This window comes from Condylostylus longicornis, unplaced genomic scaffold (genome assembly GCF_029603195.1).
Source record: "Condylostylus longicornis isolate FDR11 unplaced genomic scaffold, ASM2960319v2 ptg000010l, whole genome shotgun sequence".
In the NCBI taxonomy this organism is placed as follows: Eukaryota; Metazoa; Arthropoda; class Insecta; order Diptera; family Dolichopodidae; genus Condylostylus; species Condylostylus longicornis.
In genome coordinates this window covers 18,026,981-18,052,901 of record NW_026577979.1, presented here as the reverse complement: position 1 = coordinate 18,052,901, position 25,921 = coordinate 18,026,981, and the positions used below count along the sequence as shown (strand labels likewise).

At 25.1% G+C, this 25,921-nt stretch overlaps 1 protein-coding gene across 9 annotated transcripts; it reads right to left on the bottom strand.

The window, feature by feature from the left end:
- LOC129618733 (peptide transporter family 1-like) lies at positions 1-25,921 on the bottom strand. 9 transcript variants are annotated; one of them, XM_055533685.1, is made up of 7 exons: positions 25,740-25,921; positions 22,540-22,959; positions 4,589-4,667; positions 4,293-4,521; positions 2,846-4,217; positions 2,179-2,415; positions 1-2,075 (listed from the first exon to the last, which is right to left on the bottom strand). In XM_055533685.1, the coding sequence occupies exons 2-7, from the start codon at positions 22,573-22,575 to the stop codon at positions 1,821-1,823; spliced, it is 2,208 nt and encodes a 735-aa protein (XP_055389660.1). In that variant the 5' UTR covers positions 22,576-22,959; positions 25,740-25,921; the 3' UTR covers positions 1-1,820. The 9 variants fall into 9 exon arrangements, with proteins under 9 accessions (XP_055389660.1, XP_055389661.1, XP_055389662.1 ...); XM_055533686.1 differs by having other exon boundaries at positions 22,540-22,933; XM_055533687.1 differs by having other exon boundaries at positions 22,540-22,740.

Sequence of the window (25,921 nt, the reverse complement as noted above, 5' to 3'; positions counted from 1 at the left end):
TTCTTTTAAGATTATGGTTAAAATCTAACTTGTTTTAACATACTTATACTATACGATATATATACAATATAATATAATGTAAAAATAAGCAAAATTAACTAACGTAACAATTTAAAATGCTAGAAAAATAAAAATAATGAAGGTATGAATATGACTGTATAATTTTCATATAATTAATACCTACATGCACTTAAATCACTTATATCGCAAAAAACAACATATTTTTTTTTAAATTAAAAAATATTGAATTAATATTTAAATAAAAGTTATCAACATTTTTTTAATATATATACTTTGACTATCACTCATACTCAAAAATTCACATACTTATGTAACTACTACAGGTTTTTTGAAATTTTTCTTCAATTTAACTTTTATCTTTTTACTGTCATTGTTATATTTGTTAAAAATATTAGGAAGACCGAAATTTTTTTTTAAATAGCGTACATATAACTGCAATATTATTAACATAACATCAAAAATTTTAACAAATAATTACTAATAATTTAGAATTATTTAAGTGTTTAGCATAAAATTAAATATTTTCATTCTGGCGTTGCATAGTTTAACAAATTTAAAGGTTATTTGCCAGTATACAGCATGGCATCATTAACAAAATTTTACAAGTTTTTAATTTAAAATTATTAAAATAAAAAATACTGACATTTATTAAAATTTACTTAAAATTGAACAAAAGTTATGATATTTTTTTTTTGTTTTTGAATAAAACTACAGTTTAATTGAAGAAATATAACAATGACGGAGAATCGGAAAAACTTAAACGCGCAAAATCTTCAAAAATTTTCGAGACTTTTTAATAAAATTACGAAAAAGACAAAATTCGCATATTCAATTTTCACTTTTTTTTCTAATCCTAAAACAAAATATTCTAAGTCTACCATTTTGTTGTCTGTTGCAAACACAAAGCTATCAAATCAACACAAAACTAAGAATATCAAAAAGAAATAAATTAAGAAGGGCAATAACATGCTATTCTCTATTTAATAAGAGTTAATAAAAATTCAATCGTTATCGAACGCTTGATATCAAAATAGATTTATAAATTTAGTACTAGAAGAATTCAAAATTTATAAATTTTCTTTTTAATTTAAAATAAATCAAATTAAAGAAAATTAATTTTAAATAAAATTTCTAAATAAAATCTAGTAAATGTTGAAATGATAACTTTTAAAGCACACAAATTTTTATTGTTTTATAAATATGATGTTTTAAATTAATAAAAATTATCACCCACATCCTATTAGACACATCATCTGAACTGAAGATTATTTAAAAGTTTTACAGGATTACAGTAAGAAAATTCAAATTTTAAATTTGATTTTATTCTAAATATTACAAAATTTTTAGATAATATCTTTACATCAAGCGTTTAAAATGGATACTATTAGTGTAGACTCTGATAATTTCCTATAGATATTATAAAATTTTGTTTATACTCTCAATAATTTTTTGAAGATTTTGCATATTTTCTTATTAATATTTTAATGTATGTCTGTATGTAAACTTATACAATATTTAATTTAATTATTCTTAAATTAATAAATTACATCTATTTTAACTAATTTACACAATTTTACATAATATTTTAAAATTTAGAAAATTTTGATTTTAATTAAGTAATTAATGGCCAGTAATTTACAATTAAAATAAAACAAAAAAAAAATTAATAATTAATTTAAAAAATTAAGGCAATAATTACAAGAGGGAAACTTTAATTATATATAATATATATATATATATATATATATATATATTTATATACATATACATGTACATAATAAAAACAAAAATTGGAAACACTATAAGTCTTCTGTGTAAGCGGAATTTGTATGACCATTTTGTTGTTTAATATTCGAGTATTTCACTGGTTTTTCTGTTAATTGAGATTCAACTTTTTCACCTTTATGAATTTTTATATCATTTGGAAATTCATCTGCCCCTTCATTTAAACCACTAGTTGAACCATGTTCAACGTATGTATAACGTAAAGCTAACAAAATAAATATACCCATATCTAAAACCATAAGAGCTGCAAATGCGAAAAATTCAAATGCCTAAAAAAGTATAAAATACATATTATGTAATTAAATTGTAAGTTTACCTTGAACTCAATATTTAATTTTAATATTTAATCTTGTATTAGAAAATGCAATGTACCTGTGAATGAAATTTAATGAATTCAGCGATAAAAACAACCAATAAATTTCCAATAGCCACTGTTAATAGCCAACATGCTTGTAAAACAGATTTCATACTTTGTGGGGCTTGTGTAAATGAAAATTCTAAACCAGTTACAGAGAACATAACTTCACCAGCTGTTATAATAATATATTGTGGTAATTGCCATAACATATGAATTGAATTCGGTTCCGCTAAAACATATTCTGTGAAATTCTGAAATGCCAAAGAAATTTTAATTAATTTTATGCATAGCAAAAGGATTTTGATATATTCAGATGTATTGAAAAATGTGTTGAGTAATTACTGCAATAAAAACTGCAAGCACTGTTCTAATATAGTTACAAATTTTATTTTTATTAATTTAATTATCAGAAAACTTTTCAATTCATTAAGTAAATTTTATAGTAAATTATTAAAATATTCGAAGAATATTCGAACTAACAAAAACAGCGCTACGAACAAAAATTCTGGTGTAAAAAAGTTTGACCCTATATTATATTTAAATAATAAGTGCTCTATTAATTGAGGTTATAAATGTAAAAGCAGAAAAATATTTTATGCTATCTTTTTGGCAGAATATTTTTCGCAGTTCTACCTACAAAAATGGAAACTTTTTAGAAGTTTAAACAAAATTGAAACTTACAAATCCCGTTTGATTATTTCCAGCGATTATGTATACGTATGAACCACCTTGATTGACATCAATATCACCAAATACATGTTCATCGTACTGTAATTTATAAGAACCAGCTGGAACTTTTAAAACTTCTGTTATATTATCATTATTTATAAAATTACTCGTCCCATCATTCACATTTTGAAGTTGTAATTTTTGAGCATCATCATCAACATTAGCCAAAAATCTTAAAGTTGGCATGCCATCCTTCGGTTTGTCAGGATTTTCAATAAATCCTTTTAAAAATGGACCATTTTTATCACTAAATAAGAAATAACTCATAGCTAAACCAGGTTGTAAATCAATTTCTTGCGAAACATTTCCACATATTTTTCTAGTTACATTTGAATTAGAATCATCAACAACCGGAATAAATCGAGCACTGACCCGTGATGAACTTTCAGCCTGAATTAACAAATCTTCATAGACATGAAGTGATTTAATTGTTAAATTTTCATTTTGAATATCGTATAAGTCACTTTGAAATTTATATGAACATGGCATCCCATTAAATATTCTTAATTGAGCCTCATTTGATTTTGGTATAATTGGATATCCTTTTTCTAAATTTAAATCCAGGAAACCTGATATAACAAAAGCTGCTGCTGCTAATAAACCACCAAAAGTAATTTTTTGTAATGGTCTTCTAATACCGAGCTTTGATAAAATTGGATACAGAATGCAATCAAAAAGTGGAATGAAGAGTAATATTAAAAGTGGATTAACAACTTGCATTTGATCGGGTTTTAAAACAAAACCACCAGCAATATCACCAATCATACGTGTTGCTTGGAATGTCCAGCGTGAACCTTGTTGGTCGAACAAAGCCCAAAATACTGGTAACGGTAAATATAAAACTAAAATTTTTAATAAAGCTTTTGTATCTTGTACTAATTGTGCACCATATTTTTTCTCTGCATAATCCAACCAATGTGGTTTTGGTGCTGAATTTTTTTCAGAACTACGTTTTCGTAAAGCTTCTGTTATACATTTTATAACTGATAATATCATATTACCGGATGGTTTTTTCATTACATAAAGTGATTTTCCAGCAACAAAAATTAAAATTGAAACAATCATGAGTAGTGCTGGTACACCAAAAGCCAACGAATAACAATCATTTTCACCAAAACAATGAACATCTTCTCGTAATATCGGTGTTATTGATGTTGATATTAATGAACCAGCATTAATTGCAAAATAAAATAATGAGAAAAATGATGCTAACTGTTTTGCTTGTTCCGGAATTTTAAATTGATCTCCTCCAAATGCTGAAACACACGGTTTTATACCACCAGTACCAGTTGCTATTAATAAAAGCCCAATCACTGTAACAGCCCTGCATAAAAATGAAAATTATAAAAAAATTAATGAAAATATATTTTAAATAAATTTCTATTCTATATTTAATTACTTTGCTGGCAGCTGTAATGGTGGAATAGCTCCAATTGTAATAATAATAGAACCAAGAACATAAACTATAGACAAATACATTATAGTTTTAAAACGACCAATATAACTATCAGCAATTATGGCTCCAATCAATGGAAAAAAATATGCAAAACTGGTAAATATGTGATATAAAACTGTTGCTGTATCATCATCGTAACTTAATCTTCTGGTCAGATAAAGAACAAGAATTGCTAAAATTAAAAATTAAATAAAATATTTTTTATTCTTGAATAATAAAATTGAAAATTTAATACGTACTTCGCATTCCATAATAGTTGAATCTCTCACAGAATTCATTGCTAATAATAAAACCAACTGATCTCGGATATTTCAGTTTCTAAAAAAATAAAGAAAAAATAAAAAATGATTAGTTAATGTTGTTGAAAATTTATTTAAGTTTATTATGTATGTGGTTTTGTAATTGTTACTGAACTAAAGTAGATTTTAATTATGGGATAGAACAACTAGCTACACAATTTTTGAATTAAACTTGTATTTGTAAATATTATCAAGGGTCCTTTAGCAAGAAAACTTAATATATCCTTTATCACCGAATAATAATGCCATGAATCCTAGTGCTCTTCGCATTTAAACAATCATTTAACATAATTAAGATTATTTAAAGCGTTTTCTGCTCTAACATTGTAAAACAATACCTCGAATACAACGAATTATAGAAGTTTCTTCAAAACCTTAACAAAATTTCAAATGTATATAATACGGTATGGTAAACAAAATGGGTTTTAAAATGACTTTTATTAAAAAAATAAGCACAAAACTTAAAATATTCACAAACGCGCCTTAAATAATTTGATAGTATCTTTAATACGAGTATATATATCTTATCTACATGCGGTGATGTTACCCAAAATATATTAAATTTTTCTTTCAAAATAGAAAATTAAATCACGTAAATTGATAAATTTTAAAGTGTTAAAATATTTATGACACACTTTCACTATAATCTTTTAAAAGTAGCATCAAAATCTCGAAAAGATGTGGAAAATATTTTAAAGCATGTATGCACTTACATATATACAGGTGAAAGAATAAAAAATGCTATAATTTCCACACCCCGAATAATTTTAATTATAAAACTGTGTGCCTGTTTAACACAATAATCTAAATTTACATAATATGGCAATAAAGAATAAATTAAGGCGTAAATCAAAAATAATGTAAATGGCATTTAATCAAAAAATATTCAAATTTTTTTGATAATCTAATTATGAAGAAAAGAGGGCTATGCCTTCTTTTAAAATATTTAATCAAATCAAATCAGATCCAACTGTAATGCTTGAAAATTGTGCCAACTGTAAAAAAATCTCAAATCCATTACATTTACACCCTAAAAAAATTTTTAATATAAAAACAATTAAACATAGATTGAACCAAAAATTTCAATTAAAATTATAAAATGCTAATTAAAATCAAAGTTTTATAAATAATAGCTTTTTTTTTAATTTTTATTGAAAAACAGAAATTTTGATTTTGATCTTGAATCTTAATTAAATATTCGCAATAAATAAATGTTCATGGCAAATTTTTGACAATTAATGTCAACAAATAGAGGAAAGAAAACGACTCAGCTTTAATCATATGTGAATTAAAATATTTTTTTTGTTTTTCGTTTTTAATACACTTCCAAAAAAATTAAAAAAAAATTAGCTTATTTGTTTCTCTCTGTTTGTTCACGTGTCTGTAAACGAAATTTTTACATCATTTAAGACAGAAAGCTAAGATTTTATATACAAACAGCTAGATTTTCATGCGTAGAAATTTTTTTAGAAGGAAACTTTAACATTTCTTTAGCCCTTTTCTAAAAAGACCTGTACCGAAGTCTACCTATCTTCCTCACAGAACCTGCAATCATCTCCATTTTTCAGGCCTAGCCTGCCGCGTTGGCCCCTAAGTCTTCAGTGATCCGACAAGAGCCTGGTCAGGATTCCCACTTGATTGGTGCCCATTCCTATAATTTTCTAAAAACGCTTCTGGTCATAATCTTTCAGAAGTTTTTTTAACAGTTACGAAATGTCAATTTACTATTTTCGTTTTCAGAAAACTTTTGGCAGTTTAAAATTTACTTAAAACAATTAATGTAGTATTACTCAAGTTTTATAGCATACATCAAACTGTAAAGTATTATAAACCTACATATATGCATTTATTACCTAGTTATTACAATTATTGGTATATTTTAATTCATTATTCAAACAAGTTTTAAGTACATTGAGAACGTTAAAAAGCACTAGATTTGACAGATTTGCACAACACAATAAATGTTTTCGTATCATTTTCGTATCATTTTCTTTAGAAAATGTCAGTGTGCGAGTGAAATTGAATTTAATTGTCCTGTCATGTTACACCTGGCACACCCAGTAGAATCTTTATATGTGTACATATTATATGTATGTGTGTAAATAAATAATATCAAATTCGTAAACATTAAATAAGAATTATAAAGGCTATCGAAATAATAGGGTTTGCTTAAAATTCAATTACAGGTTTAAAGTATCGAACATAAATATCACACGTCTACAATATCATAAATATTGCTTCATGTAGTTGATTAAAATTCAGAGAAAAAAAACGGAAGACTCAAAAATCTTCAGTAAATACAAAATAATTCACTAATTTTCTCCGTTTTTTTTTTCTTTCGTTGCCGATAATAATAATTTATAACGGCGCTTAATTATAAACCACTTGAAATTTGCCCAAAATTCTAATTACCTATACATACATTTAATGCTCCCTGAATTTGTAATACGTAATTCACTTAAAAAACAATGGGAAGCAATGGAGGCAAAAATAAAGAGAATACCGAAAATTTAACAAAAACATTTAAAAAGAGGAAAAAGCCTAAAATGTTAACCTTCCAAGAAATTAATTTTCCCAAAATTTCCTTATAAAGAACATAAAATTTTGAAAAAAAAAAAAATAATAAAAGTTGTAATGTCAATATTGAAATCGTAAATTCGATTATCGTAATGTCCTCATTGACTTGGGTTCAAGTCTCAAGTATTAAATATAAAGGTCCTGTTATCAATAACCATATTTGAAAATTACTTTTATCTTCTTCATTAACATTTCTAAAATGTAAAACGAGCTTAATTCAATTCCGCATCATAGTTTCACACATGCACAACATAACAGGCAATATTAAGTTGCTAATATATAACAATATTAAAACGTTGACAATATTTTTGTCAACGTTTTTCGTTTGTCCACTTTTCAAATTATTTACTCACAGAAGCAGTGCAAGTATGTAAGAATATGCAATACAAAGGAAAATGCAAGCAACAAATAAGTAATATTTAAATCGAAAATTTAAAAGATTCAAAAAAGTCAAATAAGACAGACACAAAATCAACTATTAGAAGATTTTTAATTCTTTTTTGGAACGAACCTGAAAAAACAATCACACGCATATGAGACTTTAAACCGCTTAATTTTTTCGTATATCTTAACAAATCAACCAAATAAGTATTTCAAAAATAAAATTCAAGAAAAGAAAAAACAAAAACCATAGTTGCTCCTAAACCAGGAATGTTATGGTGCTATTTTGGAAACGGGAAAAAAACGTGAAAGAAAAACAAAAGCCACCGGTAATTAATAAATCAGTGGGAAAAAAACCATCGATCAAAAATCAATTGGAACAAAAAAAATAAAGAACATTTTTGTATCAATTTCACACAAACATACATACATACACATTGTATTCGTGAACATTTTATAAAATCGATAAATAAAATCTTCTATAGAGAAATCAATCACGGTAAAATAATTAAAAGTTAAACAGGAAATTGCATAGCAATTATCATTGTTTGAATGTATGAAAATAAAGATCCATTGTTGTCCATTTAGATTTCACAGTTCACATTATTTTGAATTAATTATTAACAACGCAATACTAAAGCGATAAGCAACAAACTTTAACCACATAATTTTTTTAATTTTTTAAACCTTAGGAAGTTTATACAATAAGATTTTATCTTCTACGTAAGTAAGTAGTAAACGAAAATATTCTAACACTTGTTTAAACAAACCATTCGGAAAACATTAAAAAATTGTTAAAATAAATGTTAAAATTTTGAACATACACAAAAGTACATAAGAATATATGTGTTTATACTCGAACATTGCGTATATGTATGTATACATTATGTTTGCAAATATAATTTCAAATTAGCGTTTCGACTTAAAAGGATTTGCAATCGAAATCAAACTTCAAACCTTTTCAAGCTTAACATTTTCAAAATTCAGTTTACTTATCACAACATCCATATTATATCGGTTTCGGTTCATTTCAGGCCAATTTTAGAAAACACAAATCATTTACATAACCTGATCTGCAAAGACTAACACTAGTATGTGTAAATCAGACAGAGATACTTAGCTATATCTGTAATTCCTTTGACCGTAACAGAACTTAATTTTATGTAGTTTAGTAGCGTTGCTTAAAATTAAAATTAAAAAACGCATCCTTTCGTTGGGCAATGTTATCGTTTATGTATAGCTTCCATGCATAGTAGTATATAATTATTGCTAAGTCACATTACTAAAAAATAAAGCAATATACTTTCCAAACAATAAGAGATAATTATCAGAATTCAGAAGCCCAATTTTCTCAAAAAATTTCTAAGCTTTTTCTAATATTTCCACAACATACAATAAGATAATTAAAAATTAATAAGATATGGACTTATATGGCTCAGATTGCGTAAAGTGCTTAACTTAGAAAAAAATATGAATGTAATACAAAAAATGTAGTATATAATTAAATGTAGGCACATTAACATTCGGCAAGAGCCACATTCAAAATAGTAATACTTTTGTTCTGCCAACTTTATCGACACACTCAAACAACATTACTGATTCAATTCAAATAAATTTAAATTTCAATCTATACACACTCATATTTGAAAATATTATTTGCATACAAATGCAGTTTTACGTAATTAGTGCCATTATACTTAACATATTCATTTATTTTTATATTATTCTTCTATATAGAAATTTTTTGCAAGTTATTAATGACGCATCAATTGTCATTGAGTATAAAAATAAGCACCTATGAGCTTACAAAAACAAAACTGAGCATATTAAATTTATTGCATAATTTGATTGCAGGTAAAATTGAATTTTTAATTCAAAAGTTCATTGGTTTATTTATTTTTTCTTCGACTCTTATTAACCTTTTGTTAATTAAAAATCTCTTGTTACTTAAATGAATTTGTTCTATTCATTTTACAACTTGGCTATGCCTAACAGTTAAAATATCAGTATGCCAAATTGTTTTGTAGATTTTTGGACTATTGGACAGGAAATCTATGAGTTTGGGGTATTTTTGTTGACTCACAAGATCTAGATTGGCGTACGAGATGACAAAATTAAAATATAAATCTTTTATTTTATTTAATAGATGAAAGGTTCCCATTATGATTAATTGCTGTTTTGACTTCCTAACGAAAGACTCAGTGGATTTAATACTAGAAAAAAGAAAATCAGAACACCCAGCATTTAAAAAATTATTACTTTTTCTAATACAATAATTAAAATAAATTATTAATTTTTTTATTTACAATAGTTCTAATTATCATGGAACAAATCAAATTACAGAACTGGCCGTAGTTGCATGTACTCTCCGTTTCACAGTACAATTTGAGAGTTCAAATCTGTCTTACATTGATATTTATTGCGTTATACCAATATTTTGCAATTTGTTACAATATTATTGAACCATCTCAATACGATTATAACCACTAAAAATTAGATTTGTATAAGAATAAGAGCTTAAATTCACCCAGATAATTAATTTTCTTTATAATTACTTGAATTCATTCTTTTTTTTTAAAGTTTTGAAGAAAAACTGAAAGTTATTTGTATAACTTTTGAGAAAAAATCTTTCAAGCATAACAATATTCTAAGGTCATACACGTTCAAAAATATTTTAATTTTTATGAAAATTTTATTATGCCCCTCATTGTCATAATGACATCAAAATTTATTGATGATTATTAAAAATTTCTTGCATTAACCAGCCTTGAATAAGAATTTACAATAAAGTTATGAATAAAATTTATTAATTTGTAATTATCGGAAAGAATCGAAAATTTAAAAATAATTGCAGAAAAAAATTTTTATCCTCTATTAATTTTTTTAAATTGAAAATTAATTAAAATAAACATAAAATATTTACTTTGCATTTAAATACACAAATTAAACAAAACATTAAAAATTTGGTATCAATTACCAAATGAAGAAAAATATATTTGCAATTTCTGCTCTGAAGGTTTTTGAAACATTCAAATAAATAAATTATTAATTTTATTAAATTGAACAAATGATTAATAAATATTAACAAATATTATAAATGCAATTGAGAACATTCACAAAAATATACTGTTTATTTCACAGTTCAAGAACCATTTTGGGATTAGCGTTTTCGCATTTATATAACAATTTGAGGTTCCTCTTTATACTCCCCTTTAAATATTGCGACTGACGTATTTTAACTTGAAATGTATTTAATTTTTTTACGATTGATTTTATCAAATTAAATGTCAATTTTAAAAGTTAAGTAATTTGAGAGTAGAACCTGTTCTGACGACATTAATTCGTATGATCAAAGTCATATCATTTTAAAACTTGTTAAATACACGCATAAAATTTTTATTTCGAATGAATCATTTGATTTCTCCTGTTTTTTTTTTAAATACTAAAATAATAATTATTTAAATATCGAAATAAAATATTCAAAAACAATCAAAATCTTAATCATGGCAAAGAAATATTTGTGATTTCCAATACATAGATTTCCATTCACAAGAGAAGAATTATCTTTTGCTAAAAGCTACATCAATTTACATTGAAATGACCATTGAATGGTCAAAATATAACATTTCATAACAAAATATAAAAAACTTCTTCTATAAGCGCTTTGATTGGTCATAAAGAAGAGCATTTCAGGGGTCATAAAAGCATATTGCTTTAAGCATCAAAATAGTAGAAAACTCAGCTTTTATGCAAAAACAAAGAAATAAAAATTCTACATACAATTTTACTTGCAAAAATTTTCCAACAAAGTCACCTCGACACTCGTAAATAGAATAGCTATACCATGATAATACTTTTTACACTTGTGTGAAAACATTAATCAAATACCACATTGCTACTGAAATTATGTAGTCATACTTTAACTTAACATTCTCATTTTGAAAAACATGAAGTACTCTTGCTTTCAAAATTCTCACACAAACCGTTAGTTGCAAACATTTCTGCAAAAGTATTTGGATTTTATAAAAGTAAATTTTAAATACTAAGTACTATAATGCACTCTAACCATTTTCTGTTTTAACAATTTTCCATTATAACTTTTTTTTTTGCAAAATATTTCATTTTAAAATTCTTCAAATAGTCTAGACTTCAGATGTTGATGATCACGACAGCTATTACTAAATAATTTAATAATGCCATTTTTTTCTAAACTTTCCAATATTTTCACAATAATATTGTGCTCGTTATATGCATTCATATGAATTTAGAAACACTGAAGAGGAATTTATCAAATGAAATTATTACTAGTTTTATATTATATTGCAAATATTGCAAGTATGTGTGTCTATATCGCAACTAATTGCTTAAGTGCAATCCTATTAAGTAGAAGAAAAACATTATTAACGCATAATGTACACAATAACTTAAACGGCGCATATTCGTTTAATACTTGCACAATTTATACGGTCTCTAATAACAGCAATTTAATATGCAATTTTTAAATTGTTGTGGAAAACTCCAATTTTTAAGTTACAAAACCTCTTTCTTTCCGTAGAAAATGCTTAGCTGATGCTAAGAGATGGAAACAGAAAACCGATTTAAACTTTCTCTATTTTACACTACGGTGTCACACTTTGTGTATAATACAAAAGAACTTTTGATCTAATTCATTGTTTATTGTTAAAATAAGAGCAACACCATTTTTGAGAATATCAAAATAAACAATGTCATTTAAAAATAAACAAAATTATAGCTCACAAAACAATAGTTCGAATTAGATAAAATTAAGGCAAGAAGCTTAAAGAAAAATTGTATGACAATGGAATGAACATTGTAAGTTCGTGTTACTTGTGTTAACAGTAAATAAACATCTTAATTGGAAAGTTACATTAAAAAAATTTTTTTAACAGTATCTCATAAATTTCAAGTAAGTCTATCTTGCGTGGTCCACAAAATACGTTATTCACTACCTACAAAGTTTATTTGTCTTCTAAAATACAACATTGTATTGCAAAAATTTGCATATACACACAATACGCACAACTTCTGCGCGGACAGTGCATTTATAAACCGTTTTACAATTTCAAGAAACTACTTGTATTTAAATATAATTTACAATCAATTATTATTCATACGGCATTATTCATACGTATGGCTAGTCCATTGATGACATCAAGAATCCGTTAAATTAATATACGTTTAAGTTCATCAGAAATAACTTTCTTTACTTAATCGATCATTTTTATTATAATATACTTAATGTAATATTTTCACGTTTTTGTACTTGCGGTTATTAAAAAGGAAAAGTTTACAAATATTTTTTAACTTTCATCAATAAACGTAAGTAATGTGCTGTCGGCTAATTATCATTAGCGGTTTTTATTTTTGTAAAAATACAAAAATAATTCATAATATCAACAAATGAAAAGTTAATAATTAACACTAACACAATAGTTAAATATAGCAAATACTGTTGTGACAATGAACACCGAAAATGAAAACCGGGAAAATCATATTAGTCAAAATGTTTTTATTAAAACTCTTTTCTTAGGTAGTATGAAACTGTGTTCTACATTTTATTTACTATAATTTCGTATGCTATGTAATTTATCATTACATGTATGCATATAATTCTCAAGATTGTCTCCTTGTAATCAAGAATTTTTAACAAGCAACAAAATAATGCATCAGATTATTGTACAGCAAATTGTTACACGAATTTGATAAAAATATTTATCCAAATAAAAAATTAAGTGTAATATACGAGTATTATAATTTTACACGCATACTTATACGTAGATATATACATAATAATGTATTTAAGTTTACATTGAACATTATACGTACAATTTTGGAAGCATTTACATTGTGTTATCAATTAATTTTAGCGTTTATAATTCTAAAATTCAATCTTTTTTAAATTTTGAATGAAAATATTCTATTACCTAGTCTTTCCAGATTTCAGAAATATTTGATTATTTTGTCAAATTAATTTTATCTGCGTTTATTTATAAAAGACATAAAAGATGAGTCACAAAACTTGATTTTCTTGAAGTAGTGTTATTTTTTTATGGCAAAATATTTTAAAAATAATAAACCATCTCTTCGAAAATATACGTGCAACGTACCGAGTGTATCCCTTCATATTCTAAAATTTTCTACATAAAATTTATTACACCGTTTTGTATTTGGAATCAATTTAAGACCAATTATTGGATTGTCTTTTAACCTATAATTGCAGTAATTTCATTCATTAATAAAATATATATATATCCTAATTTCAACTCAAAGGTTTCAACTTACTAATTAGGCCAAAGTGAGAAAATAATGAGACAAGGAGTAAAGAGTTCCTTTTCGACTAACTTTCCTCAAATTTCATAAAATTGACAAGTTACGGCAAATTAAAATTACGATTTAAATTTACTGTATAAAATAGTAAAAAAAGTGAAAAAATATTTATTTTTTTAATTTCAAATGTTATGGGGATTAACTGACGAACTGATTCTATATCAAAAAACAGGACAACTCAGTGTTTAAGAGATTATCGTCTGATATATGAAGTATACATGCATACAAGTATGAATTTCTCTTTACGTCTATATTACGAGTATATAATGTAGGTTTATATACAAAATGCCAAATTGCTTTGCTAAACATTACGCCAAATTATTTGCTTAAACGAATTTTTGTAAACATTTTCATTCACCTCTGTTTTTTTTTCTTATTTTTCTTAATTTTTAGCACTTTTCCAAAAAATTTTTGAAAAAAAGTGCTTATTAGTTTCACTCTGTCCGTCCGTCCGTCCGTCCGTCCGTCCGTCTGTCCGTGTGTCTGTTTACAAAACTTCTACACCCTTGAAGAGAGAAAGCTGAAATTTTGTATGTATATAGATCTTTACCAGAAACTTATTTTCGTAGAACAAAATTTTTACCTATCTCCCCCCCTCTAGAAGTTATACCCCCCCAAAACCCTAAAAATGGCCTTTTTTAAATATTTGTTGCAATGAAACCATAAGTATTTTTGAAATTTTGCAAACGCAGAAAGGCAGCGGCTTGCTTCCCCTAGCGCGGTATACTATAGTTAAACTTTAGAAAAACAAAATGGCCGTTGAAATTTACAGTTATCTAAAGTCCTTTTTTTCCAAATTTTTGATGTCGTTTTTCTTCTAGACCCCACCCTGTAGAATCTTCAAATTTTAGGGACTTATAGACGTTAACAAATAGTTCATTTCATTAGAAGAAAATTTTTTTCCATCTCCACCCCCTCTCAAGTTATCACCTCTTGAAATTTGTAAAATTTGAATTTTTGGCGCCTTATATTTCCGAAACCGCAAACGTTTTCAAATTTCCATAAACATAAAAAGCTAACGGTAAATTCCATGACATTAAAAAATATAATTATTTTTCTTAACTCAGACAATTAACCCTTAAAATCGAGCATTATGTTAACCCCTCTTTATATTAATTTTTGCTTTATTTCAAAGACTGCATGAATGCATCATCCTAAATATATGCAATCCTAGAAATAGTTTTGTATATGAATGAAAATAATTTTAATAGTGGGATAGGTATACATAGACTGTATTTAAAAGCAGAATTTTCACTTGTTGAATGGAAAAGTGCTACAATACAAACCATTGGTTTGACCCAACTTTATTAATTTTATTTTCAGCATAAAGTTAATGTTCTCATTTACGGTTTTTTTTTTACACATTATTATGTCAAGGCCTGTCACTTTTTTACATTTTATTGAATGTGCACAAAAATTAAACGACATTAATAGTTTTTTTTCCATTTAGTTTTATTTTAAGTTTTTTTTACCAAATTTCTTAAGTGAATTAATTCAATCAAGTATAAAACAAAAAGTGCGTACACCGACTTTTTAAAAACAACGAAATTATATGATGTGGTTGTGTAAATATTTACGTAGTACATAAAATGTCGAATTAAATGTACAAATACAACGTTGTAATAATTGTAATATGTTAAGTATGTCAAATGTATTCATACAAAATTACTTTAATTATAAATTGTGTACACAGAAAGCAGTATCAGTCTTTTTTGGAATAGTGTAAACGTAATAAATAATTACAACCATAAATATTATAAAACCAAATAAAGGTGTGTAAACTTTTCTTCAGGTAGCCTAGACTTTAATTACAATAGCTTTAAATTTTTAAATGATAAATGGTGTTCGCGCTTTTAAATGGGACTCCTACCACCTGACCAAACTAACAAGTTGTCTGTTATTAATTGCATTTTGAAGAACAAACTTAGATTAGAACCTTTACAAACACAATGAATATGCTATGGTAGACATAAAAAATACACAGCAATTCCGATACAATGAACCACATTTACGCCTTTTTAAGTAGCTGAAATAATACTTTAAAGTCTGAAAAATTAATAACCATATTCACTCTTTCTTTTCATCTTACTTATAAGATAAGGAAAATTTGAATACACAAATATCTACACATTTCTAAAGAAATTCTATTCAATTTTCTTAACTAAGAATTCAAAAAAGTTTTATTTCTACTTTTCTATTTTAATTTCATATACTTATTATTTTAAATGTTACACCTTGTTTAAGTAATACCTACAATAACATCCTCATGAATAATGTAAATATCCTACATGTACCTACATATTATACGAGCTAAAATAATTATTATTACCAGATTAAATTACATAAAATAACATTCATTATTGTACCGATCATTATATATGAGTACATTCCATATAAGGAAAAGTGATGAGAAATTTTTTATAATTAGAAACTTCAATAACAACTCAATTTAATTGTAATTTACCTATGTCACATAAAAAAGCAAAGGCGGGAAAAAATTTCAAATTACTATTAATTATGATTTGCAATAATCACAATAGAAGAATAAATTTAAAATATTGAAAATAAATTTTAAATATACATATCTAATTATTTTTAATTGTCGACAAAAAAAGTTGTCATATAAGCATTGGTAAAAAACTTGACAATTTGATCGAAACCAAACTAATAAAAAATAAAAAATTTCAACCTTTTCAAATATATGTACATATGTATATGTAATTGCCGTATTTAATCTTCTAACTGTATAACACTACGTCAGCAATACTACGCGAGTAGTTTTAAGTGTTATAGAGGTAGTTAGTAGAGCTTGCTTATAGATAAGTTTACAGTTTGCTTAATGGTCTTAAATATATGAACCTACTTTCCTAAAAACAATAATTTTAAATAACAATTATTCAGATTTTTTTGATTGTGGTGCAAAAATAAATTTTATTCTCTCAAAATAAAACCATAATCAAATGTGATTGATTTGTTTTTGTACCTGCTATAATATTCAACACGAAAAGATTTTTTAATTTACATAAAATTAAGAAAAAAATTATTTATTCATTTTTTATTGTAAAAGTCAATAACATTTTAATAAAAATGGGAAAAAAAAACTACAAAATCTTCAAATTTTTCTAAAAAAAAGAGCTTATGAAATCACCATAAGCCATGGAATAATATTTTTATTTCTATAAAAACGCAAATTTGATTTGATCAAAAATCTATATTTCCAAAAAAAGAAAGAATATTTAATGAGAAAGTTTTAGTAATAGCAAATAACGACAACAATGAAGACGGGAAAAATTTAAAGAGTGTTAAAATTTCATAATGTAGGAGTATATATGTATACGTAGGGTACTATAACACATGGTGTAGTTAAATCAACATGGACACACAAACAAAAAATTCCAATTTTTATAGTGATAAAAAATTTGTTATTAAAAATTACAATTTAAAGTTTGAAGACAACTTTGGAGAAAAAATTTGCAAAAAAAAACAGCTAATATGAGATGTGGCTAATGATGACCACTTATGATAAGTTATTCCGAAATTTAAATAAATAGGTTTGATTTTGAAAACATGCTTCATTATGAAACTGAAGTTGTTCTTCCATTTTTCGGCAATATATATACGAATATGCAACACCATTTTTTATACGATCATAATTTTCGATTCTTAAAGCGTAATATAAAAATCTGAAGAACAAAAATTTAATATGGTTTCCTTATATTTCAATTTATTTTATTACTTTTTATTCATACCATATAATTTCTATGAATTTTGAAGCATAAAATTAGAGCCAACTCAAAATTTTTTGAGTACTTAACCATATGAAATAAAATATTTCTTAATAATATCAAAAATGTTATTGAAAGTGCCAAACAAATTACATAAGTATGATAATTGTATAATTCCAGATATACATAGTTAAAATTGCTTACAGAATTTAATAATTGAAATTTGTATTCTTTCCGAAATGAACAGCATATTAAAAGATTTAATTTTAAATTCTGAATTTTTTTATTTATAAGTACGCATATTACCTATACAGGTGACTACTTCAATATTAATTGAAATTTCAATAATATTATTGACTGCTTATGAAAAACATCACATAAGATTAATAAATTTGTAATATAATATAACTAATATTAAATTTAATTTACATAAAAATTTTAAGAGCAAAAGTATATTTTTATAAAATTTTTGTATACTTTGGAGTTCAATGAGTAATGCATGTCACTTGTAACTTAATTTTATTCATTAAATTTAAATATATGGGTATTACATGCACAGAAAACTGAAAATAATAATTTTGTGCACAATATTTAAATTAAATGTGTTAGTACAATGCCATTATTATTTTTAAGGTGACCAGTTATAACATTTTTTGAAATAACTATGCTCGAATAAAGAACTCTTCGATTACAGTAAATTACTAAAGCATTCGTACTTATTCGCTTAAAAATATGAATGTATACATAATTATGGAACAGTATATTTATAATAATAAATAAATAATATAATTGCAATATAGGCTATTTAATGACATAGAGGAGAATAAATATCAAAACTGAAACAAAATATTGACCATTCTCGTATGTGAATACCGGGATAAATACATTTTGTGACTATTCTATATACTTACTTTTCAAGGAAATGAAAAAAAAATTTCAGAGATTTTTTTATTAAATAAAGCAAGTTGCTTTTCATAAAATAAAACATTCATTTGGTCACCTTATTGTCACGCTGCAATATAATATCGTGCCTGCACCTGAATACATACTTATGTACATATATCTGATAAGTATGACGCCGGAAAAATATTGAACAAAACTATTCCAAAGTCTATTAAAACTATTATTAACTATACAAAATCATTAAAAATATTTGAAATTATAATTATATATAGATCGGAATTGTGTTTAACAATTTCAAAACTAACGTGTTAAATTTCGGTTCATTTATTATTTAAATTTGTGAAATATTTAACAGAAAAAAAAATTTATAAAAAAAATTATGAAACATATAGAAATTTTGTTTTATGAGCTAGAACACGTTGAATAAGAATTTCTTAGATGAGGTAAACTAATAACAATACGGAATAGTTTAAATTTGGTCCAAGAGAGGTTTTAAAAAAATGTTCAAATTTTGATCAAAATCCTTGTATAATTATTTTTCATGCATATAAAACGATTATTCGAGAATTATATTGAACTAGAGATTAAAAAAATCTCAAAATTATATAAAAGCTAAATTATAATATATTATATCTAATTATAGTACAATATTCAATAAAGCACCATAGTTCCGTAATAGATCCGTAATTTACACAAATATAGAATTGCATATTGACCTTGACTTAAGTCAAATTCAATAAAGTTGGGTCAAACCAATGGTTTGTATTGTAGCACTTTTCCCTTCAACAAGTGAAAATTCTGCTTTTAAATACAGTCTATGTATAGCTATCACACTATAAAAATTATTTTCATTCATATACAAAACTATTACTAGGATTGCATATATTTAGGATGACGCATATATGCAGTCTTTGAAATAAAGCAAAAATTAACATAAAAAGGGGTTAACATAATGCTCGATTTTAAGGGTTAATTGTGTGAGTTAAGAAAAATAATTATATTTTTTAGTGTCACGAAATTTACCGTTAGCTTTTTGCGTTTATAAAAATTTGGAAAAGCTTGCGGTTTCGGAAATATAGGGTGTCAAAAATTCAAATTTTACGATTTTCAAGAGGTGATAACTTGAGAGGGGGTGGAGATGGAAAAAAAATTTCTTCTAACGAAATGAACTATTTGTTAATGTCTAAAAGCCCCTAAAATTTCAAAGTTCTAGAATATAGGATCTAGAAGAAAAACGACATCAAAAATTTGGAAAAAAAGGACTTTAGATAACGGTAAATTTCAACGGCCATTTTGTTTTTCTAAAGTTTAACTATAGTATACCGCGCTAGGGGAAGCAAGCCGCTGCCTTTCTGCGTTTGCAAAATTTCAAAAATACTTATGGTTTCATTGCAACAAATATTTAAAAAAGGCCATTTTTAGGGTTTTGGGGGGGTATAACTTCTAGAGGGGGGGAGATAGGTAAAAATTTTGTTCTACGAAAATAAGTTTCTAGTAAAGATCTATGTATATATAAAATTTCAGCTTTCTATCTTCAAGGGTGTAGAAGTTTTGTAAACAGACACACGGACAGACGGACGGACGGACGGACGGACGGACGGACGGACGGACAGACAGACGGACGGACGGACGGACGGACGGACGGACGGACGGACAGAGTGAAACTAATAAGCACTTTTTTCAAAAAATTTTTTGGAAAAGTGCTAAAAAGTTTAACTTGTAAATACATAAAAACAATAAAAATTTTTAAACAAAACAGATGTGTTTGTATCAACTTGGCATATACGTATACCTATCTATGTATGTATGTATGTATGTATGCATGTATCAAAAAAAATATATGTACGTGTTTAATTGTATACATGAATGTTCTTTGTAGACTTCAGTCTGATACTACTTAAACCCATAATTTTCTGCTCTTCTCATTAAAAAAGATTACAATGATAACGTAAATCGTTTTTTGCAAATTTCATGTAATTATTAAAATACACAAAATTAGATTTTCGTTAAAATTTACTGATATGATAGCCATTATTTTCATTATAAACGTCTATATATCTGTTTCGGGTTAAGGTTAGAGGTATAATTTTAAACTCAAAATATATTTTCTTTTACAGTACATAGATGTTATATTCAATACTACAATTAAAGTATTATCTCTGATTAACGGGAAAAAATTAAAACATATTTTTATAGTTCTGCAATATCGTTAACAAATCACATATATATGACATCTGCCCAAAACCAAGTGAATGGTATTTGTCAATTTATTTGGTCCAAACAAATAAAAGTATCTAAGTTTCTAAAAAATCATTAAAAACTTTTCTAATATCAAAAAGCATATATGCTTTAATATAATGCCAATTAGACAGCTAAGTCCCCTATTTATAATATCAATTTTTTTGTAATTTTGCATCAATATATCTTATGGTTGCAATAATAAGAAGTATAAAATTACATACAAGTTTATTTGAGTTTTAAGAAATATTTATAGTTAATTCACAATTTAAATACGAAATTAAGTATTGCTAATTTGATCGATAAAAATTTAAAAAAAGAAATATATTTAAGAAAAATCTGTTTAAACAACCCCTTTTAAAGTCAATGAATAAAAACAAAAGTGAATCAATTTCTAAGAAATAAGCTCGTACTTATATTGTATGTAAGTAAGTACTAGTAATTATTTCAAAATTTTATAATCAATTTACAAAAGTCACGAGCAGCATTTATATATCGATCTGATACCGAAAATATCGATATTCTATGCATTGATATCATTATTAGATAAAAATCTTGTACAAAATAATGTTGAGAAATAAAAATACAAAATATAAATGAATTTGAAAGAACATATTGAGTTTGGATCATACAATGTTTTATTTGTTACACACTATGTTTTGTAAACCAATTTTTTTACCTCTATACAGACAGAAATACTTTAGGCGGAACAAAATAATTGTGGTTTGGCATTTCAAATTAGTTCTTAAAATTGAATTTCACACATAATAGACAGCAGTGACTTTCATTCAAAAATTTTATTTTTGCCTTCTTATAAATTTTTTTTATATTTCATATAAGAAACTTGAATAAATTCACAAATAGTAAATCAAATGTAAATAAAATACTAAATAAAATGGTGCTTGAATATTATTTGTTTCGATTTCCAAAGAACGAAAACCGACACATAACTGCCAAGTTTCATGAATCTGACTTTATTATTTTTCCAAATATTTAAAATAAGCTTTTGGACTTGTATGGGAGCTGCTCGAACCTGTCAAGCAATTCCACCAAAACTTCAGAAATATCTTTGACCTATAATTGGGCACACGACTGCCAAGTTTCATGAATCTGACTTTATTATTTTGCCGAATATAAAAAATTTGCTTTTGCAGTTGTATGGCAGCCGCCCGAACCGGTGCAGCTATCTCATTAAAATTTTTAGAGCATATGTAGAATATAATTGGACACATGTATACAAAATTCTATATTTGTACCTTTATTAATTTTTGAAATAATTAAAATAAACTCTTTGAGTTGTATGGCAGCTCCCCGAATATATGTCCATACCGCAGATGACTCCTTCAAGTAGTTACAAACTCCATACCAAAGTTAATATACCCTTCACGAAGTGCAGGGTATAATAAAATGTATCGATATTCTTGTACTGATGATAACTTGCCGCTAAATCGATATTTTTCCAATATTCCTCATCTCTATTTCAAAATATGAGTTAATCATTCTGTAATTATACGAGTATACATGGTGCATATACCCGGTAAAATACTGTATATATATATTATAATATATGTACATAAGTACTATATGTGGACATTATAGAATATAGCATACAACCAAAGGTGAGTTTGACGTAAAATAAACATATTTTAAAGTTGGTGTTAGTAAATTATTTTGAATGCACATTATGTTAGAATAATTATTATAATCTTTATAACTTACCGGTTTTTTTGTTATTGTTAATGTGTTGCTAACCATTTTTAAATTTATTTACTCCAATATTCTAAATTCGAATTGCTTTTTTTTTGTTGCTTTTGATTCTGCTTGTCTCTTATAGTTTTAAAATAATTTTGCGTTGTATTTCTTAAATTACCACCACTCTTTCACATTAAGTCATTCAAAGAATATTTATTTAATTAAAATCTAATTAAGTTATTTCATATTTTTAAAAATAGAAAAGAAAAATTTAAAAAAAAAATATTTATTTTGTAATTTGACATTCCATAGGTATGTAATTTAAAAAACACACAATTTATTATTTATCGGAATAAAAATAAAAATCCCCAATTTATTCTTTCACTACGTTTACATATTTTGTAACTGCATTTTCTGATACCTAATTATTTTAGATTAAAACTAACACTAAAAAATGTATGAAAATATTATTTTAATTATCTTTAAAGAATGGGAAAATACTTTGTTTTCAAAGATAATTTCTTATATCAAGCAATATGATTGCAATATAAATAATTGCCCCCATGTAAGAAATTTGACAAAAAATATAATTTAATACATGTATGTATGTACGAACATCATATTATGGTACTTATGACTTATAACTTTCAAATAAATATTCTACTCTTATAAATTGTACTAAATAACGTAATTTAGTTCACTGGACTAGGGAAAATATTTTTTACAGAACTTGTGGTATATTGGATCGGATTGTAAAAAATGTGTTTTCAAACAGTCTTTAAGTTATGTGCAGTGTAGTGTAGAAAGTTTGTAAAGAATTGTATTTGTATCATGACATCTAAATTGTCTTAACTGTATATTTTGACATTTGCTTATGACTTTATCATTTTATTATCACTGGTCTTAAAATCAACTCTATCAGAATTTATTCGAAAAGTAACAAAAAAGTTAAAAAGAAGGAATTTATAGCTAAAAAAAAATGTTAAATAAGTTAAAGTCACTAGTCATTCTGAAAACTTGTTATAAAAGCATCAAGATTTTTTTCAAGTTGCTCTTTGCTTTTTGTTACGCATAATAAAGAAATTTTTTTATATGCAATATGGGACACACTTTGTAAGGTTTACATCCTTTTTACAGTATATGTATATACATAATATGTATATAATGGAAACCAAGATATTTCGGCAATGCTCTTAAATATTCAATCTTCATGTTGATTTCAACTTTATTATACAAAATATTTTGCAAAATTTTAAGCAAACAAAATGTTAAATTAACTTTCCTGCTTTTGATAATAGCTTTCTTATAATTTCAAAATATTTTAAATATATTTAATGTTATAGTTTAGAGTAATTTATTCAACTAATAGTTTAATAAATAAGTGCAAATTAGCACGTATGGAGCTCAAAGAATATACGAACAGCTCATATACTCGTATTTTAGTCAAAACAAAACAGATTTCCCATATCTATTTCTTAACATTTCTTAATATTCTGAATTACCAATTACATTTATACATATAAAATACAATAATCTGAAGAGCAGCTTATCAAAATTTATGCAATTAAATTATATTTAACCTGAACCCTAGTTAATTATCAAATTAAGCTATAAAACTATTTTTGTAAAATTATTTGTGTTAATAAAATTTTGTTATTACACAACTAAATAACATATGTACGTTACGTGTATAGCAAAATGTTATTAATATGTTCAATTTAAAAAAAAACTTTTTTCTTTTAGCAATTGTCCCGGTCTTGTTTTAAGTTTGTATTAAACTTAAAATATTAAATGTTAACAATATTTAAAATATCATAAAAATAAATATATAGAAAATTACATACATACATACATAATATATGTACTCTTATAGCTAAATATCGCAAATAACACCAATTTAAGATTTTTAGTTTAGTAAATTAAATATGAATTATTAAATAAAAATTTCAAAACTAATAAATATAATATAGTTATAAATAGTTTCATCATTCTTAATTTTTAGAAAATTAAAATCAATAATTTGCTAACGAAATTAAACTTCACATATTTTGTCTTTAAGAAAGGTTATAAAACTTTAAGTAATATGAAAACAACGAAATTTAACAATCACTTAAAATTTGATTTACAATGGGAACTACAATAAATTTTTTAATTTTATTACCAAAATTCATGGAAATTATTCGGAAAACTATTAATCGCATACAATTATATTGTACTAAATTTTAAGTATTTAGGGCCTGATTGTCTATCTCGTAATTTTACTCGACAAGTGAGAAGAAAGTGAGTAACTATTATATATTTGTATAATACAATTTTCGAGTGAGAATAATTATTCGGTATTGCGTACAAACCCCCACGATCAATTTTACGATATTGTTTTTGATTTTATTGATATTCGTATTTTCAAAATCCGCTAAAAAAAACTAGTTTAATAGGGAGTGAAACAAAAATTTTTAATAATTAAAATATTTTTTGCAAAATTGTTTTTTTTTTAGAGTCTTTTACAATATTAGATTTTTATATTTCACTATTTATTTATACAATATCCCATTAAGCTTTGTTGTATTATAAATCATAATTACTATTTAATCAATTTGACATCAATTTTGTGTTTAATATTTTTTTGGAACTTTCAATTGGTTTGATTTTTCAATATTATAGTACACATTCTATTATTCCAATTCCACATGTAAACGTAGTAAAAATAAATTTTTTTTACCGTTTCGTACAATTCTTATTGAATTTTAATAGAGAAGGGGGACATAAGATTACCTACTAAAAAAACACACAATTACAATGGTAATCAAACGGTTTGAGCAGAGAATAATGTACATAACGGTTAATATATTAAATAGAAAAAACACACCACATTTAGCAAATATTATAAAAATAAAAATTTTGAATTATTAATTTGATTATTCAATATTCAATTATGTTTAAAAATTTTAAATTTTTTTTTTTCGAATTAAATGAATTCTTTTAACTACATAAGACTTATTATTTAACTTCTTTTTACAATTGAAATAATTTATGTACATAAAATTTACAATAAAAAATTCAATTATTCGGAAAATAATATTTTTTATTATAATTTAAAAATTTGTGAAGTAAAATTTTTAATGCGGCATGAGTGTCGTAAATCAAAAATTATTCAATATTTTTTTGATTCACTTTAAAATTTTCAAACAAAAAAAAATGGCTTAAATATTGGATTAAATAAAAATTACATAATTTTTTAATTATTTCTTTTATACATATATGTATTTTATTTCTTGTTATATGTAGGTAACATTGACATTAAACTTGCACTAATTTAAAATTTTTACTTTATTTTATTGCCAAACACACATTCAATTTTTAAATTTATTTTTATATGCGCGATACCATTTTCCTATTTGAACGTGCGCGA